Below are 25,124 nucleotides of genomic sequence, written 5' to 3'. Positions count from 1 at the left end.
TGAACAACTGAGCTGGCACAGGTGGTTGTTACATAAAGGTCAGTGCCCAGGAGCGAGCGGATACCAGGTTCAGAAATCTAACAGTGAAATCCATTCCTGGATGACCCCAGACCTGTGTGTGCTGCCACACACGAGTCCACCGAGGGCTGAGGTCTGCTTGACTACCTGAAGGTAAATTTAGGTGAGACAAAATTAGACAGTCACAAAATCGAGAATTACAGAACAGGTCATGTAGGTAAGGTCCACAGTAGGTCATCTGGTCCAACCTCCCTGCTCCAGCAGGGCCATCCTAGAGCACAGCGCACAGGATTGTGTCCAGAGGAATTATCTTCGGTGAGGGAGACTCCGCATCCCTCTGGGCAATCTGTTCCAGCGCACGGTCACTGCACAGTGAAAAAGTTCTTCTTCATGTTCTTTCTGTCATCCGCTTCCCTCACTGCCTCCTGTCCTATTTCTCGGCACCACAGAGAAGAGCCTGATCTTCTTGGGGCCCCTCCCGAGATATTTATACACATCCTCTCAGTCGTCTCTTCCTGAGGCTCAACAAGCCCAGCTCCCTCGGCTTTTCGTCGTAAGAGGAATGCTCCAATGCCCCAGTGATGGAGACCCCGCCGTCCCGGCAGAGGCAGCTCCGACTGGGAATTCGAAGCACGATCTGGCCGCACAGCACCGGAGCGGTCAGCCTAGGAGGGGCCCTGGACAAGGCTGAACCCCCTACGCCACACTCCGCACGCCGCTCTCCGGTCGCTCAGCGTCGCGGCCGGGCCGGGCCGGGCTGGGGCGGAGCAGCTCGGGCGGGCGCTCCCGCCCCCGGCACTGCGGCGCGGCCCGGCCGCGGCTCCGGCGCGGCAGAGGGCGCTGCGCGGGCGGGCGCGGGCCTGGGCGCGCCGCTCCCGGCGGCGGCGGCAGCGGCGGCGCAGTTCCCGTTCCTGTGGCTGTTCCCGTTCCCCTCGGACAGGGCCGGGCGGCGGCCGCGTCTCGTCCTCGCTGCCCCCTCCTCCCCGTGCCTCGCAGTGGTCGGCGCCGGTGGCGGGGAGGGCGGGGAGGGAGCGCGGCGCCGCCGCATGCATCGCTGATGGAGCCGGGCTCGGGGCTGCCGCAGCGCAGGGCGGGGGGCGGCGGGCTGGACCTCGGGGCGGGCTCGGCGGCGGGGTCGCCGGCGCTCTCGGGGGGGCAGTCCCGCCGCAGGAAGCAGCCGCCTCGCCCGGCCGACTTCAAGCTGCAGGTGATCATCATCGGGTCGCGGGGGGTGGGCAAGACCAGCCTCATGGAGCGATTCACCGACGACACCTTCTGCGAGGCCTGCAAGTCCACCGTGGGTAAGGGAGCGCGTCCCGTCCTGTCCCGTCCCGGGGGAGGGGGCGCTCCTCCCCCCGGTGCTCTCCGGGCCCGGCCTGGGAGCCTTCCGTGGCCCTTTCCCGACCCCTGTCCCGCCTTTCCCCGAGTGCGGGCCCGCTCCCCGTCTGCCAGGCATTCCCTCCCTCCCTCCCAGACCTTGTCCCGCTCCGGGGTGCGCGGTGGTCCCGTCCCCTTCCCGCCCGGGGCAGCGGGGTTGGGCCTCCCCGGGTGGGTTCCTCGGCAGTGGGAAGCTTAGGGACTTGTTCGGTGCCGGACTTCTAACAGCGCTTCTTGGAAAGATCGTGGATGTCCTAGTTACCTTGGAGTTCTGAGAAGCTGCTGGTTGTCCTGTTTCGGCCTTGCTAAAGGCAAACAGTGTGAAGAAAAAATTAGGCATGGTTGGTAAAGCAGGTTTTTGTGCTTAAGTCTTAGATGTTGTCTGTAAGGAGACAAAAGTATTTCAGGAGTTGAAAAGTTGCAGTGTATGTTCTGTGTATTCTTCCAATGTGTTATTCAACTACTTTTCCAGACCGCAGTCAGATTAACTCCAGATGGCTGCTATGGCTTCGTGAAGAACCCCTCTGTGATGTTAGATCCGAGGTTAATGTTTTGTTTCTTGAGAACACTGCGTGTTTGGCTCCTCATACAACTAACTAGAGAGCAAGCTCCTAGTTCTGTAGTGTGCTGTCTTATTCATGGTTTAGTCATCTGTGCGAGTCTCGGAGGTAATTTAATGCCTGCTGTCTTTTAATACACAAGTGTGTAAAGGGAGGAAAACAAGCTTGTTAGTCTGCGTTGTTATTAGAGTCCTATCCTTAGAGCTGAACTCTTGAGTATTGCAGCAAGGTGGTTGTTAAAGTCTGTGTCACTGGAAAATAGGTATGCTTAGTTTAATTGTATCTTGGAATGTGAGGGAATTTATAGCATCTGATGATTGCATTGCCTTTTAGAAACTGAGTTACTACTATCCAAAATGATCTTCCTGTAGCAAAATGATGCACAGTTACTCGTACTTTTGTTTTCAAGTGTGTTTTACCAGTTATTTAATTCTTTCCTAGGCTAAGAATCCAGATGTGGTAGTGCAGATTAGCACTGTTATGTTGATAAATTTTTTGGTTAGAAGTTGACAACTTAACCTTGTAGAAGTTAGAAAGACACTGATAGCATACCAGAGGCATTAATCCTCAAAGGATGTGTTGTAATGAAGAAATGCTGATGGCTTGTCTAGATGAACAGATTAATTGAATTTATGGTACAACTAAAGTACAATTAATTGAGGAATGTATTCTTTATAAATTCTTCAGGTCTAGACATTGATTTTAACTCTCCTGCATCTTCTTTAGGTTGACCCACAATTAAGGTTTCTGTCAAGTCTGGGCTGCTCTCTGTAACTGGGGTTAGTTTCCTGCTGTGAATCTTGGGAAGTGAAGGGAGGTGGTCTAGACCCCGGTCCAGACTTCCAGGCCGGTGCCTTTTGAACAAAACTGACTTCCTAAATAACCAAGACAGTGATTTAAGCAGAGAAGCTTCTTTATTTTAGGGAAGAAACAGGAAATAAGTAGTGATATGCTGCTAGACAGAAGGTTACGTAATGTTTGTTGTACAAAATGTGCCAACATAAAGCAGCATAGGGAAATCAACTTGTGCCAAAATACATGTAGAAGGACTCGATAGTAATGGCATTCTTTCAAGGTCCTCAGACTAAACTTGAGAGCTGTTGAGATTCCCCCACATCTTTTGACTGCTAAAAGAAAGAGCTTTTCACAGTCAGCTTGTACTCTGATTTGTTTGCACTATAAATAAAGAAAAAGTAACCTGTGCTATTTGCATTTCATATAGATTGCAAATAACCCACATTCCAAAACAACCTGAGTTCAGCCTCAAATACACAGTTGGAATCATAAAGCTCTTCCTTTGTCATCACTTAACTGCAGTGGTTTTCAAGAATTTGCAAGTAGAGAATGTGTTTTGAAACATCAGTGAAAATGCTGTGACTGATCCAGCTACGTAAACTGAATATACTTTGAGATTTAATTTGAAAAAGGCCATGCAACCAACCAAAAAACTGCATGTTGTTGTATGCACCTTGTATTAGCAAAGCTGTATTTAAAATTGAATGCTAGATACATATTTACTTCCTTACCTTGATATAAGTGGTCTCAACCTTACTTTCATGCTTTTATACTAAAACCTGTGGACATATAGGACAAAAAGAGCAACATTTAGCACCTTAAGCTTTTGTATGAAAGCAGAAGCTACTCAAAGGATTTCCTCCGACAGTGGCAGATTTGCAAATGTCCAAAGACCCTTTCTGTATCCTGTCCCTAAGTGCTGATGTTATTGTAACAGTGCCATGTTATTGTAAAGTGGAGCGTTTCTGCAGAAAAGGGACGGTGTGGATTCAATTAAGAAAGATACAGTATTTAAATGCTAATTTAAGAAGGCTGCATTTCCAGATTGGTAAAGAAAATTCTGTAATGAAAACACATCAACATGTCTTCAGTCTCAGCTCAGATACGGAACTTCTTTGAAAGTATTCAAAAATAACTTGGCAGATTTCAGCACATTATTCATAACGGCACACAATGTGCTGTTGATCTAAAATTCTTTTGATGTATTTATTTTGGGCATTAAATTAGTTCCATGGAATATTGTGTCTCCTTAAGTCTGCTATTTACATAGCACTGAGAATACCCAATATGCTCAAATATTTACTGATTTTTGAAAAATGTAAAGTTACTCTCCATGCCAGTGTCAAATCCACTGTCTTTCTATAATGGAATAATAGCTTGTTCAGGGATAATATTGGGATCATACTAGCTTTGTCAAGAAACATAATTTTTCACTTTTTCTTTTAAAGTAAAATTTGATCACCATTTATTATTTCTTGCCTGCATTATTCACACAGGAGCAGAATCCAAAGCTATCACTTGAAGGTTTTCCAGACTTGACAATTAAAAAAAACATGCACCAAATATGGTGTGAAGAAGAATGATCTTTCCAAGGGTAGTGGATAAATATTCACTGCCACATTTGTAAGAAGATTCAAGCATGGGGGTGAAGAAACAGTGTTTGCCTCTGCTTCTTCCACCCCCTTATCCCACCTCAAATAGTTCTTATCCTGAAAGAAATCCATCCTAATTCAGATCTCCATAGTCGTGATGTTAATTTTATATATTTTTAAATGGTGCTATCTCAACCTCTTTTTCATCAGAGTCCCTTTATTAAATATTCAATGGCCTCTGTTCTCTTCTCAGCATCTGTCCAGCTACTGCTCAGTCTCATGGTTGTATGTCCTACCTAATTGACCAATTCTTAGTTCATTCCCAGTCTTCCTGCTGTTTTTCTTCCATGACAGATCTACAGAATTCCTGTACTCAGCAGTATTTCCTGTCGATCTAATTTTTCCGCAGACATTACATTTCTCTCTGGATTTTATTCTCTGAACCTGAGGTTCCTGCTCTCCCAAATGTGAGGCCCTGCACTGACTCACCTCTTAGGATGCTGATTGTCCTGGTCCCTCAAATCAAGCTGGGCTCCTCAGCTTTTCTTTTATATGCTAGCTCAGTATGTAAAGTCTCTTGAGACCTCATCTTATCTTTCATCTCTTTCCCACCAGGTCTAAAATCATCCCAAGAAAGAGGTCTTGACCTTGATAATGCCTGTACAGTTTATGTGCATTGCTGCCTGTTTTAGCAGCAGTTCATAGGAAACCGAAGTATCACTTGTAGTAAACACTGAAGTTTCCTTCTGGCCTCATTTACAAGCAAAATAACAGTGGAGTTTGTAATGGGAAGGTTTGTTGTGCATCAAGATGGGAATTTAGTGACCTGTGATCTGTTCTGGGCTAATTGTGGCCTGAGGGATGCAGATCAGTAGCATGTAAATGCAAGACTCCTTTGACTTCACAGAAATGCTCTTTGCCCTTGTTTCACCTTCATGTGAAATGGTAGGGAAGTCGGAAACTCCTTGGATTTACAGAGGTCCATCGCTTTTCCTTCTAAGTGGTACTTTTCCAATTACCTGTTTTTAAAATACCCATGTCCTTGCAAAATTCCTAGTGTCCACCAAATGAACAATAGCAATAGTGAGCACTTCAGCTTTATCTTCTATCAGAATGCTCTTAAGTAAGGCAACTTCTGTCTTTAATATATAGACATTTATATATGGTATACAAATACACACATCTATGCTTTTTTATATGTATGTATACATATGTTTGGGGTTTTTGTCACAATTCAAACCTGTCTGCATTCTCTTTATCCTTAAAAAATGTGGGCTAACAATACAAATGTTCAGTTTCATTCCCATAAGCTTGTCATATAACATAACGATTTTCACTTTCAAAAGTATCAGACTATTCACGTTTAAAGTATCTGTCAATTTTCAGAACTGCCCTTTAAGTTACTCCTCAGTTTTTTTTGTTATCTAATCAGTATTCTCCCAGGCACTGTAAACATAGTATGTGGCTTACTAATATTTGGGGGTTTTTTTCAGTAAATCAAAACTATAGCTTAAAAATAAATTTAGTAATTTTGATGTAATCTGAGATGAAAAACAATCTATATAACATTTTCAGAAAATCATCCTGAGTCAACTAAAAGAACATTTCTTTCTTTGATATGCTTGTGTATGCCTGTGGGCTCTGACAAGTATAATTAATTTTAATTTTTCTTTAAAAGATTTCTTCCCCCCTTCAATAAGATGGCACTGAAAGCTTACTTGTGGGGAGAGGGGAGAAAGAGTAGAAATAGATGTTTCTTAGTTTACTACATCATGACAAAGTAACAGTAAGATGTTCTTGCTTTAATCAAGAAACAGCTCTGAACGTGAGAAATTTCTGCTGTTATATAAAAAAAAGGGAAGGAAGTTTTGATGAGGGATAAGTAATTCTGTGAGAATTGACTGTTCTTACTTCTACATATCCAGGCTGTTAATTCATCTGGCTTTATGTGTTGGCTTTTTGACTAGTGCAGAATAGTGTAAATAAACCATACCAATACCTTATTAATGGTGTGCTTCAGTTTCTTGCCAAACTATAAACAGAGAGAAGCAAGAGGCTGGAAACTTGCAGAGAAAAACAGTTTTGTTTTACACAAAACTTTAAGGTAATTAGGGAGCATGTATGAACCTCCTTGTTTGTCTTTGGAGGTGCAAATTATGACAGAAGCCTGTGTCTCCTGGAAAAGCTGCCTTTTACCTTTAGGAGCAGTATAGTCACTTGTAATGGACAACATAGAGACTCCAGCAAGTGAAGACACCTGGCCAGTCATTGTTTGCCCCAGATGTGTCAACTAAGTGTATTTTACAGCATTTGGTTTAGTCAGCAGTGGTTTGCTATGGATAATCATTTGAATCCTCATAAGTGAACAAAACTGTAATTTAAAGCAGGAAAAGATAAGTAGATAATATAAATTATTAGGGTTTAGGAATAGGGGTTTGTGGAGGTATAGGTATTTTAATTACCAGGAGGTTACAAGGAAGAGTAAATTTGAAGTTGAACTTTTGTTTTTTTCATTTGTTAACTAGATGTTAACTTCAGCTGATAGAAATACTCAGGCGCTGGGTTATATCAACACTACAGGACTGTCAGAGAGACTTGTAGTCCCTAGTCAGGACATATATGAGAATACACACAAATAAAACAACAGGCAGAGTGAAGAGGCCACTTGAATGCTGTCAAATGGGAGTTAGGTTTTAGAAGGAGAGTGGAATGCAGCTGTCAGACTCAGTCTCTGCTGTGAACAGCTGAGCGTGTCATTAGCAAAGAAAAAAAAGAAAATAGGGCCATAGGATTCTCAGGGACTTCTGGAAGTTGGTTAGCAACACTTTTACAACTTATTTCTGCTGATATCCCAAAGAGAGGGAAACTTGATACCCAAAACAAAATGCTTATAGGTTCTGCCTTCTAAAAATCTGCATAGTGTTGCTCATGAAATAACCTGTCTTTTTCCATTTGGTTTTCCCTTCAGGTCAGGTAGTTGTTGACCAGTAGCTCACAGTTTTTCTGTTTTATAATCAGAAGTTTGAAGATAAGTCTTGTTCATGAAGCCAGAGAGAGACTTATTCCTTCCAATTTCCTCTTCCACCTCATTCTGTTTGCCAGCATTTTGGTACTGCTTTGAACTTAGTATCCGAAATATTGTCAGAAGCCTAGGTTTTCTGAAAGGCCTTATGATTTTATTGTCCACAAGAATGTAAAGAAATGATAATTTCCTCCTTTCTGACTGAATTTGGAAGTACCAAGCATCTGAAATGTTTAGAAGTTATATACTGGACATTAAAAAAAAATCACATCACTACACCTTCAGTATTTATTCACTGCATGCATATTACACAGAAAAATAAAATGGTATCTATTTCATTCTAGTCTGTAGCCCAGTTGCCAGTTGAGGTATGGGTACACTTTTATTTTAGGCAAGCAGTCTCAAATGTCTGCATGCTAATCGTTCTAGAATTACATGCTTGAAGCTCTATGGACAACGCACTTTACCTGCCTCTGAAATAATCCCCAAACATACTTTGATCTGACTTAGCACTAAATGACTCCAAATTTCTTCTTTGAAATTTTTAAATTTGTAACATGCAGTTTGAAAGAGGCATTTCTACTTCAGTGTGTTTTAAAAAATAACTGCTTGCCCTAGAGCTCAGTTAAAATAAAACGAAATGGTTTGGGGTATTTTTTCCTGGTAACAGTTTCTGTAACCTTTTCTTGTCCTCCCTCCGTACCTTTTGTTGTTGATTGTGTCCCCATCTCAAGCAAGATGATAGAAATCAGAAGGCCTGCTCTTGAACATATTTTCATTGACTTTGGCATTTTTAGGATAGGTGTTTGCGTTACAAACCAGGACTAATAAAGATGGTTGTGTCCTCAAAACTCATGTGACCTCAGTTATCAAATGTAGCATAAGTAAGAAAATTTTTTTGCATAATGCTGTCAGATGTCCAAATTCAATAACCTGTCATAGTCTTCAAATTATATGTCTGTTTTAAGGGTTAATTGGTATATGACCTCTGAGTTTTTAAATTGTGTTTCTTTAAGCATGGTCTGATTATCTTTCACTGATTGAATTACTTCGATGCAAATCACTAATAGGCCTCTGAAAATTGAATCCATTGGAATTGATTTTAGTTAGAGGGGGTTTTTTGTGCTCTATTTGCATCTGTTTCCCCAGCTCTTCCATTAATGTTGTTGCTGGAAATCTTGTCCACTGAAAGGTCACTCCGTTTGCATTAAGCAAAACTGTTTTCACTTTCTTTTTCTGTCTCTTATGAAAGGAAATTAAAGATTGCAAATTTAAACATAAAATGCATAATAAGTTTCTTTACTATTTTTTTTCTAAAGAAATGCTTTTCAGATTTAAAGAGAAACACACAACTAGGTGCAGACTATCTCACTTCGTGGTTTAGCAGATAACCTCCAGTTCCTGTTTGGGGTGAGAAATAAATGTACTGTAGTCAGTTCTGGGCTAGGCTTCATTTCTGTAGGATTTCAGTCTCAAGTTTGAAACAGAATCAAATTTGATTCATTGACAAGAAATGTCATCCTCAGTGACTTGCCCTTATCTAGAACTTCATCACTGTGCTTCTATTTTGAGTCTCTGTTCTCTTTCTTTTAAGGCTGTTTAGTTTTGAAAAGAGTGCAGACACGTTGTTTGGCTGTGTGTTTAATATACTTTTAAACCCTTCTCTCCTGGCAGCACTTTGTTTTTCCTGGAGGAGGCATAGCTTCAGTTGAGCCTGTGTTGTTATAGATGTTCTTCTATGCATGAAGTGTATTTTTCATCCAAAGTTCACGTGGTACTAACAATGATGGTGCACATTAAATAAAATGCTCCAGATCCTTAACTTACGTTACACACACCAGGTTAGTGTTGCAGTCCTTAATGACAAATATCTAGCCTGTGGGGAGAGGAGATGCTCCTTTGCAGATTTAAGTTGTAGGGCAAATTCAATCAGTGTATTTCAAATGCTTAAATAAATACAAAGTCAGAAGCCCAAAACAGAGTCTGAGATGTGTATTTGTGTGCCCTTTACATTAGTTCTCGGAAGATGTTTGTTTGGACTCCTGAAAAAGGCCTTTCCAGTGAAAAATGAGGATCAAAATGTGACGTACAAAACACATACAATTTTAATCTGTAAAAATCCATGAAAAGAGAGATGATGATTTGAATTTACTTGTTGTCTGAGTGTAATAATTTTGGAAAATTATTGATTGCCTGTTGTCAATGCAAGCCTGACATATAGAGACAAGGGCTGACTTTTTAATGGCAGGGGAGATTGTAATAAGCCTTTTGGTTCCCCTTACATGACTGTGACCTGGCAAATGGCATGCTTCAGTATGGTCATAAGCACATGCACTTGTTGGATTTTCTGGCATGTGCATATTTTGTTACTCAAAATTTTGTGTTATTTTGTGTATATTTATGATTATAGCATACAAACCATTGATAGTTTGCTGGTATTGTAGCAGCTAAAGAGAGTTTTTTTAATCCCTTCTTTTTATAAGATATGTTATTCAGATTTAATACAGTTGTCAACAGTAATTGTTATTTCTTCTGTTTTACTCAACTATATGTAAAACCATGCCAGAGTAATTGTATGGATAGCAGAACTTTTCATTTCGGTATTTCCATTAACATATGTCAAGCTAAGTAATTTCTTTCATTGACCTTTTTCTTAACTCAATGCAATATTTGAAATTGAAGTGGAAAACAAATTATTGTGTTGTTGTTTTAATTGAATTACTAATTTGTATGTAAACTCAAAGCACTGGTTTTGGCAGTCTATGGTGAAACATGCTAATGAAACCTGACAGGCTTAGGAATTTGTTTCTTCGTGTGCAAAACGAAAGCTGCCAGATTTTTTCCTTCAGTATTGGCAGACATGAAGCATTTGGTATTGTGTTGATGCTTACAGAGCATTACTAATTATAAAAAGTAGTCGAGCAACCTTTGCAGAGTTCTGGCACTCTGTCTGACTTAAGTATTAAATGATTCAAATGATTCTATAGACAATTCTGTCAGCTTTTCCAAAACAGTTACTTATTTGTATTATTCCTTGCAAAATTTCACAGTAGGGAAATATTTCATGGTGTGACTCTAAGATGATTAATAAAAAGATCTGCCTTTAAAGTAAGAATGCTGATGACATATTATTTATTTTGAAACCATCTCTTTAATATTTAGACTTTTTTTCTACTTCATTTTATTAATATATTGTGCCTTCTGGTCCCAGGAAGTCCCACGTTGAAAATGTGGTTTATTACAACAGTTGTATTTTATCTCCATAGTTAACTATTTAAATTTTTAAAAATATAATAAAAGCTTTTTTTTTTGTTAGTTTGTTTGTGTAAGACTGAAGTGGTTTGTATAAACCAGTTCTACAAAAATAAAAATATTTTTGTTTTGTAGTTATTGAAACTTACATGAAATCCCTGTGGTGGTTTTAACACTTGGCTTGGGATCAGAGATGTTTTAGATTTTTAGCATCAAATGAATGGCAAATCATGTAGTATGTTGTGTATGACAGAATGGCAGGATTGGGGATTGAAATGTCTGGGTAATTATGTTCAAACTTCCTTGAGGACAGGAGAGGTTTGAGGCAATTACAGTTAGGTAGAGTTACTGTCTTGTAGACAAAGTTGTGACTATTAGGACAATTGCATTTTATAGTTTAAATGCATTTATATAAAGAAAAGGCTTATAACAGTAGAAATGGAAGTGATTTGTTTAAAAAATAATAGAATTACAAGAATTCTCATTTCACACACTTTGGTTACTAGAACATAGCTGGATCATTTCTCTTCTGCTTTTGCACTAAGACAATTTTCAGAAGTGTGCAAAAATATTTCTTGAAGTTAGGATTAATAAATTCTTTGAAATTTTAATCATTTGAATATTTCTATCAATTTGCATATGAATACTTGAAAATTGCTATTAAAGTTTTAGACTGTTTAGTACAAATCAGTTTAACACAATAACTCCTGGGGTTTGAAAGAAATACGTGTTTGTAAGTAAAGTACAGGCATCATATGTTCTGAATATTTATCCAAGAATTGGTGATTAAGTGTGTTAGACACTATTAAGGACATGGAGAATGAGGACAAATGTCATGGTGTGATGACCATTACCTTTATCAATATGCAATGTGCAACTGCAAGCTGTTAGAGGGGATATTTGTTTAGGAGAATGAAGGTCAGTGATCCTTCCATTTTTTTAGTTTGGCTGAACAATGTCCACCTGCTCTGCAAACTAAAAATATGGATATAATGGCCAAGTTCAGTCCCCTCTGTGAAAGTTTAAATTCAGTCTCAATTCTTAATATCAGCAGGGCTACTCAGCTTTTACCAAAGGTAGTCTTTGGGAAAATGTGTCGCTTTTGTTAGAGGAAGTAAAAAACATTTTTCCTCTTCAGTTTCATCCCTGTTCTTAGTTTACAATTGCACGTGAAGTAGCAAAAGCGTTTCCAACACATTATGCTTCTATGCTTCTGTGTGAGTTTTAAGTGTACAGGTCTGAACCATGTTCTCATGACTTTTTTTATTTCTTCCTTTTTGATTTAGCTCTGTTAGGAGGGATGATGTGTAGAAGGAAGAACTGAAGCAAAAATCTTCATACAAATGTATCCTAAAATGAACAGGTTCACAGTCTAAAAATCTATGATATTCTAGGACATTTATTCCCTGATACATTTTTGTAGTTAAGGTGGTAATCTTTTGTGTCTAGGTATTGTTTGACCACAGTATGTCTTATTTGTTGCCAGCCAGCATAATTTTTTTTTTTTTAATAGAAGTTAAATATTTCTGTATAGCAAAGTCTTCATGGTTCTATCTTTGATATTTAGTATGCATTCAAAATGTGACTGGAGTTTTGAGATGATGAATAAAAGCACCATACAGGTATAAAACAAATTTTAAAAGTCAAATACTCTCTTTGAATGTAAGAAGTTTGCTAATAAATATTTGCAGGACTTAACAATGACAGTCTTGACAAACTTCTTCATAAACCAACCTCAATTCCAGTACTTTGCTACAGCACTTCAGATGCTAAGCATCCATCCTGGAAGCCAGACCTATATTGCTCCTGCTTCACAAACAGCAAAACTGATGTGGAGAGATTGGTTCTGCTCAGTGCCTCCAGGGCATCTGTGCCAGTTGGAAGTAGAACAGGCTTGTCCTTGACAGTCGAGCTGAATAGGAGAGAAACAATCATACTATGCCTGTTGTTATACTGTTGTGTTGGGTTTACCTGCTGGTGCAAATCTTGCACAAAGTGGAAGGTTTATGTTGTGATGCTGCCAAATTGGATGGCTCACAGGCTATATAGTGGTTGTCAAATCCCCATGATGTTCCAAGTTGACTGTAGTAGTGCAAACCCTTCTGCTTGTTCAGACTGTTACAAGTTGATCTAAAAAATAAAAAGTATAAAAAAATAATAATTACACCCTCATTACTTTTGCTTCTTATTCCTCCTTTTCTGTTTACTGTATTTTATTTATAGGTGTTGATTTTAAAATCAAAACAGTAGAGCTAAGAGGAAAGAAAATTAGATTACAAATCTGGTAAGTAAAACAAACGTGCAACCAGCAGTATGTTTTAATTTTTATGTTCTAGCATGAATTAATATGCTTGTCTACTACTACTATTAACTGTTATAAGCTGGTTTAGCTCTTACCCTATTACTTCTCTCCTCCATTCCCACAAGACTTAAACAAAACCAAATAGCTCTTAGATTTTTGTGAGGGTGAAGGAGGAGGAGAGATAAAGTTAGAAGTAGGGCATGAATGTAATTACTGAAATATTAATGCATCACAGAGGCCTTGAGCCCCTTTTCCTGGAAGAATGACATCACTTACACAAGAAATAGGAGTTCTACAAACAACAAAAGTTGACTCTGTTAAATAGACACTAGAGAAAGTATATTTTGTTTTCTTTATTTTTCTGGACTGATTAAAACTGACCTTCATTGTAACAGCAATTATAAAGCAACTGTGAGGTATTTTCTAAACTGGTTTTCTAAAACTTGGTATAGGCAGTGCTTTTTCTTTGACACTGTTTTTAAATAACTTCAAAGTGAAGGGCATTCAAGACTTAAGTAAATCATATCCACTCTAAACAGCATGGAAAAATAAAGGAATGCCATGCAAATAAGACTATACCTTTACTGGTTCTGATGTCCTACTACAGAAAGCTCAAAGTCTGAACTAACTCTTCCTTTCTGGAGTAGGCTATGTGATTTCTGGTAATGGTTCTTCATGTTAGTGATTAATATTTATTATTTAGAAATTATTGAGCTAAACACTCTTTAGTTTTGCAGAGTACTACAATACATAAACATAATTATGAGAGAATAAACCAGCTATGTTCTATACATTAATCTTACATACTACTATGTAGAAGCTTAGCTTTGGTTTATTAACAGTGTGTGATGTATATATAATTGGCATTGCAGTTGAACTGTTTAAGCTGCTAACAATCCATAGAGGGGGAAAGCTCTAAATATTCTTTTTAATACACTTTTAGGATATTCTGGTAGTTTTTCATTCTTAAGTACGTGGATGCAGTGAATTCAGTTTACTAACTCCTCTTGGCAGGTCACCATCAATTCTGTCTGTCACACCATGTGTCTGTCTTGCTTCCCTCTGAGTTAACTGCTGCTTCATCTTTGGTCTCATCTGTCACCTAACACTTGAATGTTAGTGGCATGTCTTCATTCATCTGTCCCTGTTTGGAAACCTATGACCACAAGACTGGCAGTTGAGCCAGCAATTGTTAGCCAGGGTCTGCTGGAGCTGACAGAGGTAACAAAAAATTCTGATGTGGAGATGCTAATATATGTCTTATATGCATTCTTACTGTGAAATGTGCTAAGCTTATAAAAAAAATTCTCATGTTGAATAAATAAGTTATAAGAGTGAAGTTTTTTGGAAAAGAGATGTTTAAACCATTATTTTCCACATATTGAGAATATGCTAGTAGGATACAGGAAACCTTTAAAAATTGAATTTAAAAGTTGCTAGGTTGCTAAGATGTGATAATTGCTTCTATGGGAAGCCTTACTAAAATGGCAAGGAAAACACAATGTAAAGAGATAATATTTTAAAATATGATCAAATTCATGAACATGGCATCTTGCTTCTAAGTGTTGCTTTCTCTCCAAAAGTGGCTGTTAAAATGTTGTTCTTATACTTGATCTTTAAAACTGCCTTGGCATGCTTCCAGGTTTTTTAGAAAAGCAATTAGATAAGCACAACTTTTGATAATTAATTCTGAATTCTGTTGTGTATGTTGTTGGCCCTACTCTTATTATCACAGAATCATTTAGGTGTAAAAAGACCCTTAAGATCAGTGAGTCCAACCATAACCCAGTGCTGTAATCCCTGTCCCCAAGGATCATGTCTGCTTGCCTGTTAAGGTGACTCAGCCATTGCCCTGGGCAGCCTGTTCCAGTGCTCGACAATCCTATTGGGGAAGAGATGTTTTTTTTCCCTAATAGCCAATCTAAACCTCCCCTAGTAGAACTCGAGGCTGTTTCCTCTTGTCCTGTCACCTGTTACTTGGAAGAAGAGACCAACCCCCCACCTGACTATAGCCACTTTTCAGGGAGTTGCAGAGAGTGACAAGGTCTCCCCTAAGCCTCCTCTTCTCCAGGCTAAACAACCCCAGCTCCCTCAACTCCTTATTGTACCTCCAGTTGTTGGATTGAAGAGGAAAGCAATTTACCAGGTTAAACACTTGGAAGTTTAGAAATGCAGATTTCAGTTGCATGGCTGATCATAAGTCAGTGTCCTTCTTACCTACACAGTGACAGAACTTAGGCTGCCTCATACTTCCTGGTAGTGTTATATACATTGACTGCAGTAACTTTACCTAAAAATACCTGTTTTATTCAGTGAACAGATAATTTCTGAAGTTTATGCTTATCTGTTTTCTTAAAATTACTAAAGTTACATTTCAAAGAATGAAATTTTGCCCCTTTTTTTTAGTAATTTGATGATTCTTCTTCCAGAGTCAAACAAGAATGGTTTTTAAAATGTTTACTTCGGTATTTTTATGGTCATTTGACCTGTTTCTCCCCTGACTACTATCAGTGGAGTGTTTTCCACAAAGCTCTGCCACTTGAGTTTATCAAAAGATGCATTACAACAGTATAGTGTTGAATATTTCAAGCGATTAGGTATGCAAGATGTCCTTTTGAAAGCAGCTTTCACACCTGCTGCTGTTAGGAGAGTGTCTCCTGTGTTTGTTTCATAATGGGGAACTGTGCCCTGAGGATTACACAGGCATATCTGTTCTCACCTCCAGCTTCTTATCTGGTCCCTGCTTCCCCTATTACCCCAACTTCCAGTCAGGAAACAACCTTCTACTCCCTAGATTATGCAATGATAGAGGACAGAGAGTAGTATCCACCTTTTCTGTGTCACCTGGAGCAGTTAGTAGCCCCTTGGGTTGCCAGAAATGGTAGGATACAGTAAATCAACTTCTGCCTTGCAGTTCTAGGCTGATACAAGCTCTTGTGTCCTGTGAGAAGTAATACCTGCATCCAGCTCAAGTCATGAGGTAGAGTAACCAGAACTACTGGATAGTGCAAGTGTCCAGGTAAATCCAAGCATCTGTGAGTCAGTGTTTCTTCAAAGCTGGGAAACTGGATTGAATGATAGGAACCCCTCACTGATGCTTTGAAGCAGGACAGGAAGGTGTGCCCTCACCTGAGTAATCTGGGCAGTCACTGACACAAGCAGCTGACACAGTCACTTCCAGCTTCCCCTCTCAAAGGAAAGACCAGGTTGTGGGAAGCCAAGCTGCCCTGCCACTGCTCCCAGTTCCTCGCTGGGTAGCCAGGGGAGCTCTCTGATACCTCTACAGGTTTAATGCTCAAGGTGGCCAGCGACCTGGGAACAAAACAAGCTTGATTTGCTTCTGAAAGTGTTTTAAACCGGTGCATTGTCATAAAAAATTCATGTTCTGCTGGCTCTGTTTTCTAAGAGACAGTTGTCTTGGAAAGTCCCTGTTCTAGAATATATAAGAATGTAATTTCTTTGGTTCAGTACCTCTGAAATAAATTATTTATAGAATGAAAGATCTTAAATGTATTTATGTGGTTTATGGGAGGAAAAAAGTCCTTTGTACAGGTAGAATTAACCTCTAAAATTACTTTAAACCATTTCTTAAAATGGTGCCTATAGGTTCCATAGAAGCATAGAGTGTGTAAAAGTGTTAAATTAGTGTTAAGTTTTTATTTGAGTTTCAAAATATTTTCACTTCTATTGCCACTTTACACCACTGCTCATAAAAAATTAATTTAACTAGAGAGCCAGAGACAGTTTTGAGTCTGTCCATGTGTTTCAACTGGTTTAGATAGACACACAGAACATTTATGTAAAAGACAAATTATCCAAACATATTTTAATTGCGATTAACCATATTCGTATTGTGTTTTATGCAGTCTACCATAGAACATGACAAGTCAACACTTGAAAATGCGCTTTGTGTGATTTTTTTATTTGCTTTTGTTTATTGTAATGTATGTTTGTGTTTTTGGAGTGATGTCTAGTTTCTGTTTGGGAAGCAAAAAACAGTCAAGCAGTTGGATTCTCTAATTGTGGATTATAGCTGTTTGAGGAGTCATACACTGTATGTTTCTGATTACAAATTAGAAAGACCAATGCTTTTCATTTAGAAAACTTTCTTGGAAAAAAAATAAACAGAAGACAACTGCTTTTAGTGTTTAAAAAAAGTAATCTGATGGAGTTTTTTTCAGTTATGCCAAGTCATTGTTTAAGTTGTATTAACTTCTTATTTGAACTTCTAGAATTTAATTGGAATTAAATTGAACTGACTTCTGCTATTGTGTTAATTCTGACCAGAGCAAATAAAGAACTAGTAGCACTTAGTATCACTCATGAAAGTCAGGAAGGTATGTACTGTTAGCCCAGTTAAACAGTGGCCATCTCTTCTAGCATTCCACTAGTGCCTCAATAGCTATCCTTGCTAAAATACTCCAGCTGCAGGCATGCAATACATCCATGAGAATAGTATAGCAAGAAAAATTGCTCCAGCCCTGCGCATTAGAAGAAGGCATTTGAAGGTGGATGTGCTTTTAATGTTAGCTCTGCATTAGGGATTGTCATTTTTTCCTCAACACTGGAAGAATCTGCTGCACATTTTCATGAAAAATATAATAGCACCTAGTAGAAGACAAGATTTTCCATGCTAAATAAAGATCAACTTGGTATTCAAACTGCAGTTTACTTAGGTAGCCTAAGGTTGCATTTTAAACTTACTTATTGCAGAAATAGTTTTCCAACTTTTCACCTTACAGTTTGAAGACTAATACAATATAAGGGTAATGCTGGAGACAGCAAATTCAGCTTATTTTCTTCCACTTTTCAAAGGAAATAAGGGTTAGAATATCATGCTCACAATCAGGAACCTGCTGACTGGTTTCATTTCCACCTGCTGCAGGAGAGGTGAAGTGTGGTGAGTCAGTGACTTCAAGCAAGGCAAAGAAAGTCTGCAATAATCCACTATAATTGGCATGACTCAGGTGACAGTCATCTGGCCATTTATTATAGATAGAGGGTAGCCAGATTGTCCATGGATGTTCTAAACTGGCCACAGTGTGTGGTGTGTCCCAAACAGCCAGCAAGCCAGACTGCAGGTTGTGTGACATTTGGGTGAAGGACCTACACAAATGGGAGCACAGGGTGCAGCAGCCTAGGAATGCTATAAACTTTTAAAGAGCCTGAGGGTGTTGTGGAGAGAGGAGAACGTGATAGTACCAGGTGGACTTGGAGATGGAGCACTCAGCGGGGCTGGGAAATGTGGGGTTGGAGATAACTGGAGTGGGAGAGTTGTGTAATGTTGCATAGTTCTCTTCATGGCCTACTTATCCAGTGCACTGATGATGACTGCCTTCAGGGAGGGTAGTTGAACATTAGTGTTTGTTTCTCCTCTGTTTTTATAATTTATGTACTCAGTGATCTGGTACCCTGTGATGGAGTTGCTAAAGGCCCTTAGCACTCAGCTGAAGGCACAGACAGGTGACTGAAATACCCTCTTTATTTCTGTTTTCCAGTAGGGGCACAGAAAAGAGGGAAAAGACTGACCAGCAAAACAAACTGACAGACAAACAAAACCAAAAAGTAACTTTTCCCATTACTCTGAACAAAGATAGAGTTGGTGTATTCTCCCACATGAGATATGCCCTTCCACCTGCCATGTAGTTATTTGTGCTCAGAATGATGGAACTAAAGTCTCCCATCCCTAATACACTTCATCAGTAGGCTGGATTAGCAACAGATGACAGGGCCTGCTCTGAGAGATCATAATTCTGACAGTTCTGTTCATAAACACTAGAGCAATGTTATCCATATGTGGAAAATCAACGGTTCATACTAAAATTATTAAATTTTTGACGGACTGAACATCCAAAGAACCTTCCAAAAAATGAATCTAACTGTAACAAAGAAGTAATGGAAAAGCATGTAGAGTTACTTCCTCTGAGTAATATTATATATGTATAATTTCAGCTGCCAGAACTTGTATTGCTTTACAAAAAGTATCTCGTTAGTGATAAGAAAACAACCAATTAACCATCTAAAACTGGTCTGCAATAATACTGGTGCTTGACCTTATTGAAATAGGCAACTATTTTCATTTTCTGTAGGGTCCCAGAGGTTAATATGAATGTAATTGTGAAGTTCTGAGAGTGGGATTTGAATAAAAATAAAATAAAAATGAATGCAATAGGAATTTGTTCTCTTCTGCCCCATGTTGCAGTGTCATTGACTTGCAGTAAAGTATAAGTCATTATTTTCCCACAGGCTATGAAGCAGAGGTTCCAAATCTTTTTCTAGTGGACACTGCTTTGCTTTGTAAAATCACTAGCACGTATTTGTTGCTATCAAGTACACATGTGGCAATTTCAGGGGCAAGTTAAATACTTCACTTTGAAACTTGCTTGAAATTCCAAAAGATTTTATGTGGAGTAAGATAGGTTTGTGCTAGTCTATTCTTCTGCTTGTTGTGCATAGAACTTTAAAGGGATTAAATCTGCAGGACAATCAACCAATCAACGTGGCATTTTGTGAACATGACTTTTTTTTTTTTTTTTTTTTTTTTTTTTTTTTTTTTTTTTTTTTTGTAACAAGTGTTTCAGGTCTCCATTGTTAATCTCATACCCAAGTTCATTCTCCTCCTTTTGTCTAAAATGTGACTGTTGAAGAGGATTAATTTTGAAGTTTTGAGTCTCAACACACATGGAGACAATTTTCCTCACTCCACTCTTAATTTTGATCCATATTTTGACTTGTTCTAACAGTGAAATTTCAAAATTATCCATTGACTTTGGGAGCTGAACTCAAGCAGCAAATGCTTGATCACTTTGGAGTTCCATATAACCTACTTTCCAGTTGAGATGCCAGTCACATTTTAAGACTTAGGATATGCACCAGCTATTTTTTAGTATAACTGCCAAAAATCTTCCCTAGGCAGGCTTGATGATGTGATTAAAAGCAGTTCAAAAGTTTTCATGGTTCAGTAAAAAATAACTCTCTGTCCCATCTACTTTGGAACAGAAACCATAGTTAGTATGGCTAGTGTCATTGCTGGAAGTTAGTCTCCAATGCGAATGTGCCCTATCTGAAATACCTACAGTTCTGACAATGAGCACGAAAATGTTACTTGCACACCTCAGATAAAGTAGATATAAGTGTGAAAGGCAGGTATCTAGTCCAAAAGTTGTACCACTTAGTGATTGCTCATTCTTTCATTCACTTCTGTGCCAGAAGGTTTTGCAGTGGTTTTAGAACCATGGCTGAGTTGCTGTGGTTGATCCAAAAAGAGTCTGAAAGCTCAAATAATAATGATCAGTGCATTGCTTATTTTATAGTTGGGTGTGTGGATGTGTTTAGTAAGCATGTATCCATTTATTTTTGCATTTTTTCAGGGCTTTTAAAAAACCCAACCAAAAGTTCACAAAACAAACAACAAACCCCAATAACACAGAACCAGCTTTATCTCCTGTTACATTTTCATTGGATAGCTTCACTTTCAGGCACATGTAGAAATGTTTGGTGGCCTTTCTTGATGAAGTTAGTATGGGATAAATAGTTTTAATATGAAAACTTTTTATGATTGAAAGTACTGCTCCATTTTTTTTTCCTGAAATTTACACATATGGGAGGAAATGTAGTGTCTCTAATGAATGTGGGAGTGTTATTGTTAAAATGTAAAGGAAGTTATTCTGTACTTTGCAAATTGGTGAAATATTTGTGCCACTGTTTACTGCTGCTTCTTAGGGACACAGCAGGTCAGGAGAGATTCAACAGCATTACCTCAGCTTATTACAGAAGTGCCAAGGGAATTATTTTGGTGTATGATATCACCAAGAAGGAAACATTTGACGATTTACCAAAATGGATGAAAATGATTGATAAGGTATGCCTTAAATATTTTCTTTTTACATACTGTTTTTTAACAAGGATTTTTTTTCTCTCAGAGAAACTTATAGCATCGGTTTAAGATTAATAAACTACTGTCAGCTAATTTTCACTGATTGCTTTTAGCCAGGATTTAGCATTAATGTGGTTTTGTTGCAAAATGGTTGTCCATTGCTGCTTTCTTGAACTAGAATTGTCCCAGTTAGAAGTGTCAGTGAAAATCTGTAACATTGCTCATTTACCTTTGCAGTGGGGGGAGGGAGGTTTGCTTCATGTCTGAAATAAGGTCATTTTGTTCATTCTTAGATAAACTAGAGCAGCTAGTTCTCAAGCTGCATTTTAAAAATGGAATTTAAAAATTGAAAATGTTTGAAATAATGTTTGGGAAGAACTTTACCTATAAAGTGCATCAGTGTGGCTCCTTATTTAGTAGTGGAATTGCCCTTTTTTTGTATTGTGTTTGCATTACAAAATCTCAAGTTTCTAGGTTTAGTTAATTAGGAATGTTTTAATTGCAGTATGCTTCAGAAGATGCAGAGCTTCTATTAGTTGGAAATAAACTGGACTGTGAAGTTGATCGAGAGATTACTCGGCAGCAGGGAGAGAAGGTAAGGACAGGTCTAGAGGCAAAGCTGTTGTGGCATTGCTGCTCATGGTCCATGGCTACTCTTGTTCAGACTTTTGGATGCAGGGAGCATATTGAGAGTGGTGGTTGTCTCTCAAAATTCATGTGGTGTTTATTTGAATATAATGTGCAGTTATAAGTGTTCCTGCTGGGGTGGTGTGTCTTTGGTCTACAGAAAGAGTAAGCTACAAGTTGGCTTACAGTGTACCAGTAGTGGAGGGGATACTCCTTTTTGGAAAGGGGACGTAGTGAAGACTTGAAGCACAAGTGGAGGTGTCTACTCAGGAAATCTTTGTGGGCCTTCTTTCAGTACTATTTTTGGACAGGCAACAGCCCTGCTTCATTACTTGGCTCACCTTTGTTTTCACATTCCTTTTGTTCTCTTGCAACTCCAAAAGTGTTAAGGAACCTGGCAAGAGAGTATGTTTGTTGTAGTGTGATACTCATCACTGTCTTTACCAGAGCAATGTCAGTATGGGCATACACAAACATTTGGAAGTGAAGGCTTATTCCAGATTTTTGGAGTCAAGGCTAATTTTTGTGTCTACTTCCCTTTTCTACATTTTGAATAAGAGATTAGCTATTCTGAGAAGTTCTTCCTTTTTGGCAGTCTGCAGCAATATGTGTTAACTGAATACATGAATTAAGTCTGGAAAAATGCAGAGCACTTTTCCAATAAACCTATTCTAAGCAAACATTAGCTGTACGTTGCAGTATTTCTTGTACCATGCAGATTCAGGATTATTAATTGAATTAGACTTCTGTCACAGATTTGGGGAAAGCTGTGTGTTTTTTAAGGTTTTATGAGGAGGATATATTTGCTATCTGTGGCTGTTTGCACATATATTCATGGAGTTTATTTTATTTTCTCTCCCATCAGTTTGCACAGCAAATAACTGGGATGCGGTTCTGTGAAGCAAGTGCCAAGGATAATTTCAATGTGGATGAAATATTTCTAAAACTTGTTGATGACATTCTGAAAAAGGTAAAATACTCAGATGGTAGTATTCTTCCAGTCATACAAATGGTCAGTGTTTAAATAATGACTGCACATGCTTGGGAGGACGGAGTGCAAGTACAGATTGTTAGGTGAAATTTTTGGATAATACCTAGAGGGCATGATGCAGTTCACAGACTGCTGACCACTGCATTTCACTTATAAGAAGACCCTGAAATTGAGGCTTTGGCTGTCAGTGAACTCTTGAAATGAGTTCTTTCTATGCAGATGACTGTTTACAGGTGATTTTTCTTTTCTTTAAGATGCCACTGGATGTTATAAGAAATGAGTTGTCCAACAGTATCCTGTCCCTGCAACCAGAGCCAGAAATCCCACCAGAACTGCCTCCTCCAAGGCCACATGTCCGTTGCTGTTGACTTGTTACTTCCTCCAGAGTGAAAAATATGAGCAGGAGGGTAAAGAAAGTATCTGTACTACTCTGCACTACAATCATTTGGCAGTTTCTCGTTGCACTTTGTTATTCGAGTCAGAGCTACACACTAACTTGTAAATATGCAAATATGCAATCCTATGTAGGATTCAACTATAACATTTAATTATTACCCCTCTCCCTCACAATGATGTTTCATTCATTGCCCCAGTGTTATAAATACTGTACAGTCGGTGGGGGTTTGCCACACATCCAGTTGAGGAGGAGGAGAAATTAAATCTATACCTATTCTTGACATAAATGTTGTAATAGTTCTTTGTTATTATAAACAGGCAGGCAGAAGCTCTTCTGGTATGAAGATAAGTATATGGTGCTTTGCTAACTATTTTAAAGACAAATTTTTTTAAAAACAGAGGACTTTATGTACAAAGCTTCCATAATCAGCATTATGTTTCCTTTTAATGTAGTGAAAACGTTTTTGGCTGTAGCATCCTCTGCTGACTGGACTTGTTGAAAAGCTAAGTTTAATTTTTGGCAGTCTTTTATTTATTTTGTTTAATGCTGCACCCTTTCTTTATGTACCAAGACATCACACCTGGTGCAGATCTAAGATTGCACTTTGAAAAAGCATATAAAATTTTCTGCAAAAACATAAATTTGATTACAAGAATCATTAAATTTCAATGAAAGAATGGAGGTATATTAAGCTGTAAAAGAAGGTATAAAAAAAGCAATGCTGCTGTCCTAGACAAATTCTTGAGGAAAAAAAAAAAAAAAGATGATACATTTTCCTGTGTTAGGGAATATATATATGTGTATTTTTGTCTGGACATCTGTAGGGATGGGGGAAGGGAACCTAAGGTAAAATTATTTTCTTTCCTAATGGTGGAAATTATTCCCATCAAGCAAATACTGTGTTAGGATTTTGTCTGATAATGAACTTGTGAATTATATCTTTGGTATATCTTTTATTAAATGCACTGTTTAGTTTAGCTGTGGTAAATCAGTAGATACATATTTGAATAACTTGGTGTGTCCTGAATGTTGTGGTATTGAAAAACATTGTGGTCTTTCTAAACTAATGAAGTGCAAATAAAATTTTGTATTTATGAATGACAGTGGAACTGCACCTGTTATTAGAATGGCAAGTATCGAGTAATGGGTAAAAGGTAGAATCTGGAATATGGAACAACACTTGTGTTAATTTTTTTTATGATTTAATTTTCTGCTTGACAGTTCCTTTAGGTGTAGTTGGAAGAGCAGCAGACATTAGTTCACCTTGGTCACTGCTCTGTTGGGAGAGCTGCTGATGACCTGGCCCAGCTGATATCTTCAAATAGCATGTGACTGCTTGTCATGCTGTCTTAGCAGGTGGTCGCCAGACTATTAATTACACTGACAACACAAGTATAAACCAGTCTTTTTCACACTACAGCTTCTCTACTTTGCATTCTCTGGTGCTGGAACCCATTTTGTCACTTTTGCCACTCTTCTAGCCAGAACATTGGCACTGAACAGTAAAGTATACCACTGACTTAAACAGCTTCTCCCTGTTTTATGGGAGAAAAAAAGACACAACAAACTGTTAACACACACACACACACACACACACAAAAAAAAGCCCTTATTTCACTGAATAAGCTCTGACATTCTGAATTCAATGCCATGCAGACCTGTAGCACACCTGGATTTCTACTGACAAATTGAGGAAAGCATGGTTGATATTTGTGCTTATGTCTTCTGCCACCTTGTGCCTAAACAGTTTGCTTTTTTAAATAGTAAACTTACAGTTTACTATCCTATTGGTAAGATACAATGAATTTCTTAAGCACTTCTAGGAGTTCAAATGATACTGTGGGCAATAGCAAGGAAGGGAAAATATGGAAAGTGGGTTTTAACTTGACAACCGTTTTATTTTAGCTGATACGTTTTTATTTGTACTTAGAAACTTGTGGTTTTTTTCCTGCAGTTTTGAATTTAATAAAAATTAAGAAATTTGACTTAGATAAACTTTTCTTTTTGTAATTCTGTGCTGTTTGTATATAGGCAGATTGGGATCTCAGTCTCTTGTACCAAAAATTAAAACTATTGCATTTAAGAAGGACATATTTATTTGAGTGCTTGAATGTGTTTTATTATTCATTGGAAATCATAAAGTTTTCAGGAAACCTGTTTGCTTTCCATCCATTCTACTCTGAAGAGGATTTTGTCTCCTGATTTTATCTCTATAGCTTTTATATGAATCAAAACCAGTTTATTTATGCCCTTGCTCCACCCAGCAGGCATTAGTGGTGTGATGAGGGGAGGGGGTAAACCAGTTATTCATGCTG

The 25,124-nt window shown here is 38.5% G+C and overlaps 1 protein-coding gene across 1 annotated transcript; it reads left to right on the top strand.

The window, feature by feature from the left end:
- The first annotated feature begins 886 nt into the window (after window positions 1–886).
- Window positions 887–23,907, top strand: RAB12 (RAB12, member RAS oncogene family). Its single transcript, XM_014871223.2, has 6 exons — window positions 887–1,319; window positions 12,840–12,900; window positions 20,641–20,779; window positions 21,300–21,389; window positions 22,287–22,391; window positions 22,667–23,907. Exons 1-6 carry the CDS (start codon window positions 1,076–1,078, stop codon window positions 22,778–22,780), a joined length of 753 nt encoding a protein of 250 aa, XP_014726709.1. The 5' UTR covers window positions 887–1,075; the 3' UTR covers window positions 22,781–23,907.
- The last annotated feature ends 1,217 nt before the right edge of the window (window positions 23,908–25,124 follow it).

Source organism: Sturnus vulgaris, chromosome 1 (genome assembly GCF_052056855.1).
Source record: "Sturnus vulgaris isolate bStuVul1 chromosome 1, bStuVul1.hap1, whole genome shotgun sequence".
In the NCBI taxonomy this organism is placed as follows: domain Eukaryota; kingdom Metazoa; phylum Chordata; class Aves; order Passeriformes; family Sturnidae; genus Sturnus; species Sturnus vulgaris.
This window is presented reverse-complemented; position numbering and strand designations above follow the sequence as displayed.

Coding starts and splice junctions, on each gene's coding strand:
- RAB12 (XM_014871223.2), top strand. CDS start 1,076: ATGGAGCCGGGCTCGGGGCTGCCGCAGCGCAGGGCGGGGGGCGGCGGG. Junction 12,901..20,640: donor AAAATTAGATTACAAATCTG/GTAAGTAAAACA, acceptor GCTGCTTCTTAG/GGACACAGCAGGTCAGGAGA. Junction 20,780..21,299: donor GGATGAAAATGATTGATAAG/GTATGCCTTAAA, acceptor TTTTAATTGCAG/TATGCTTCAGAAGATGCAGA.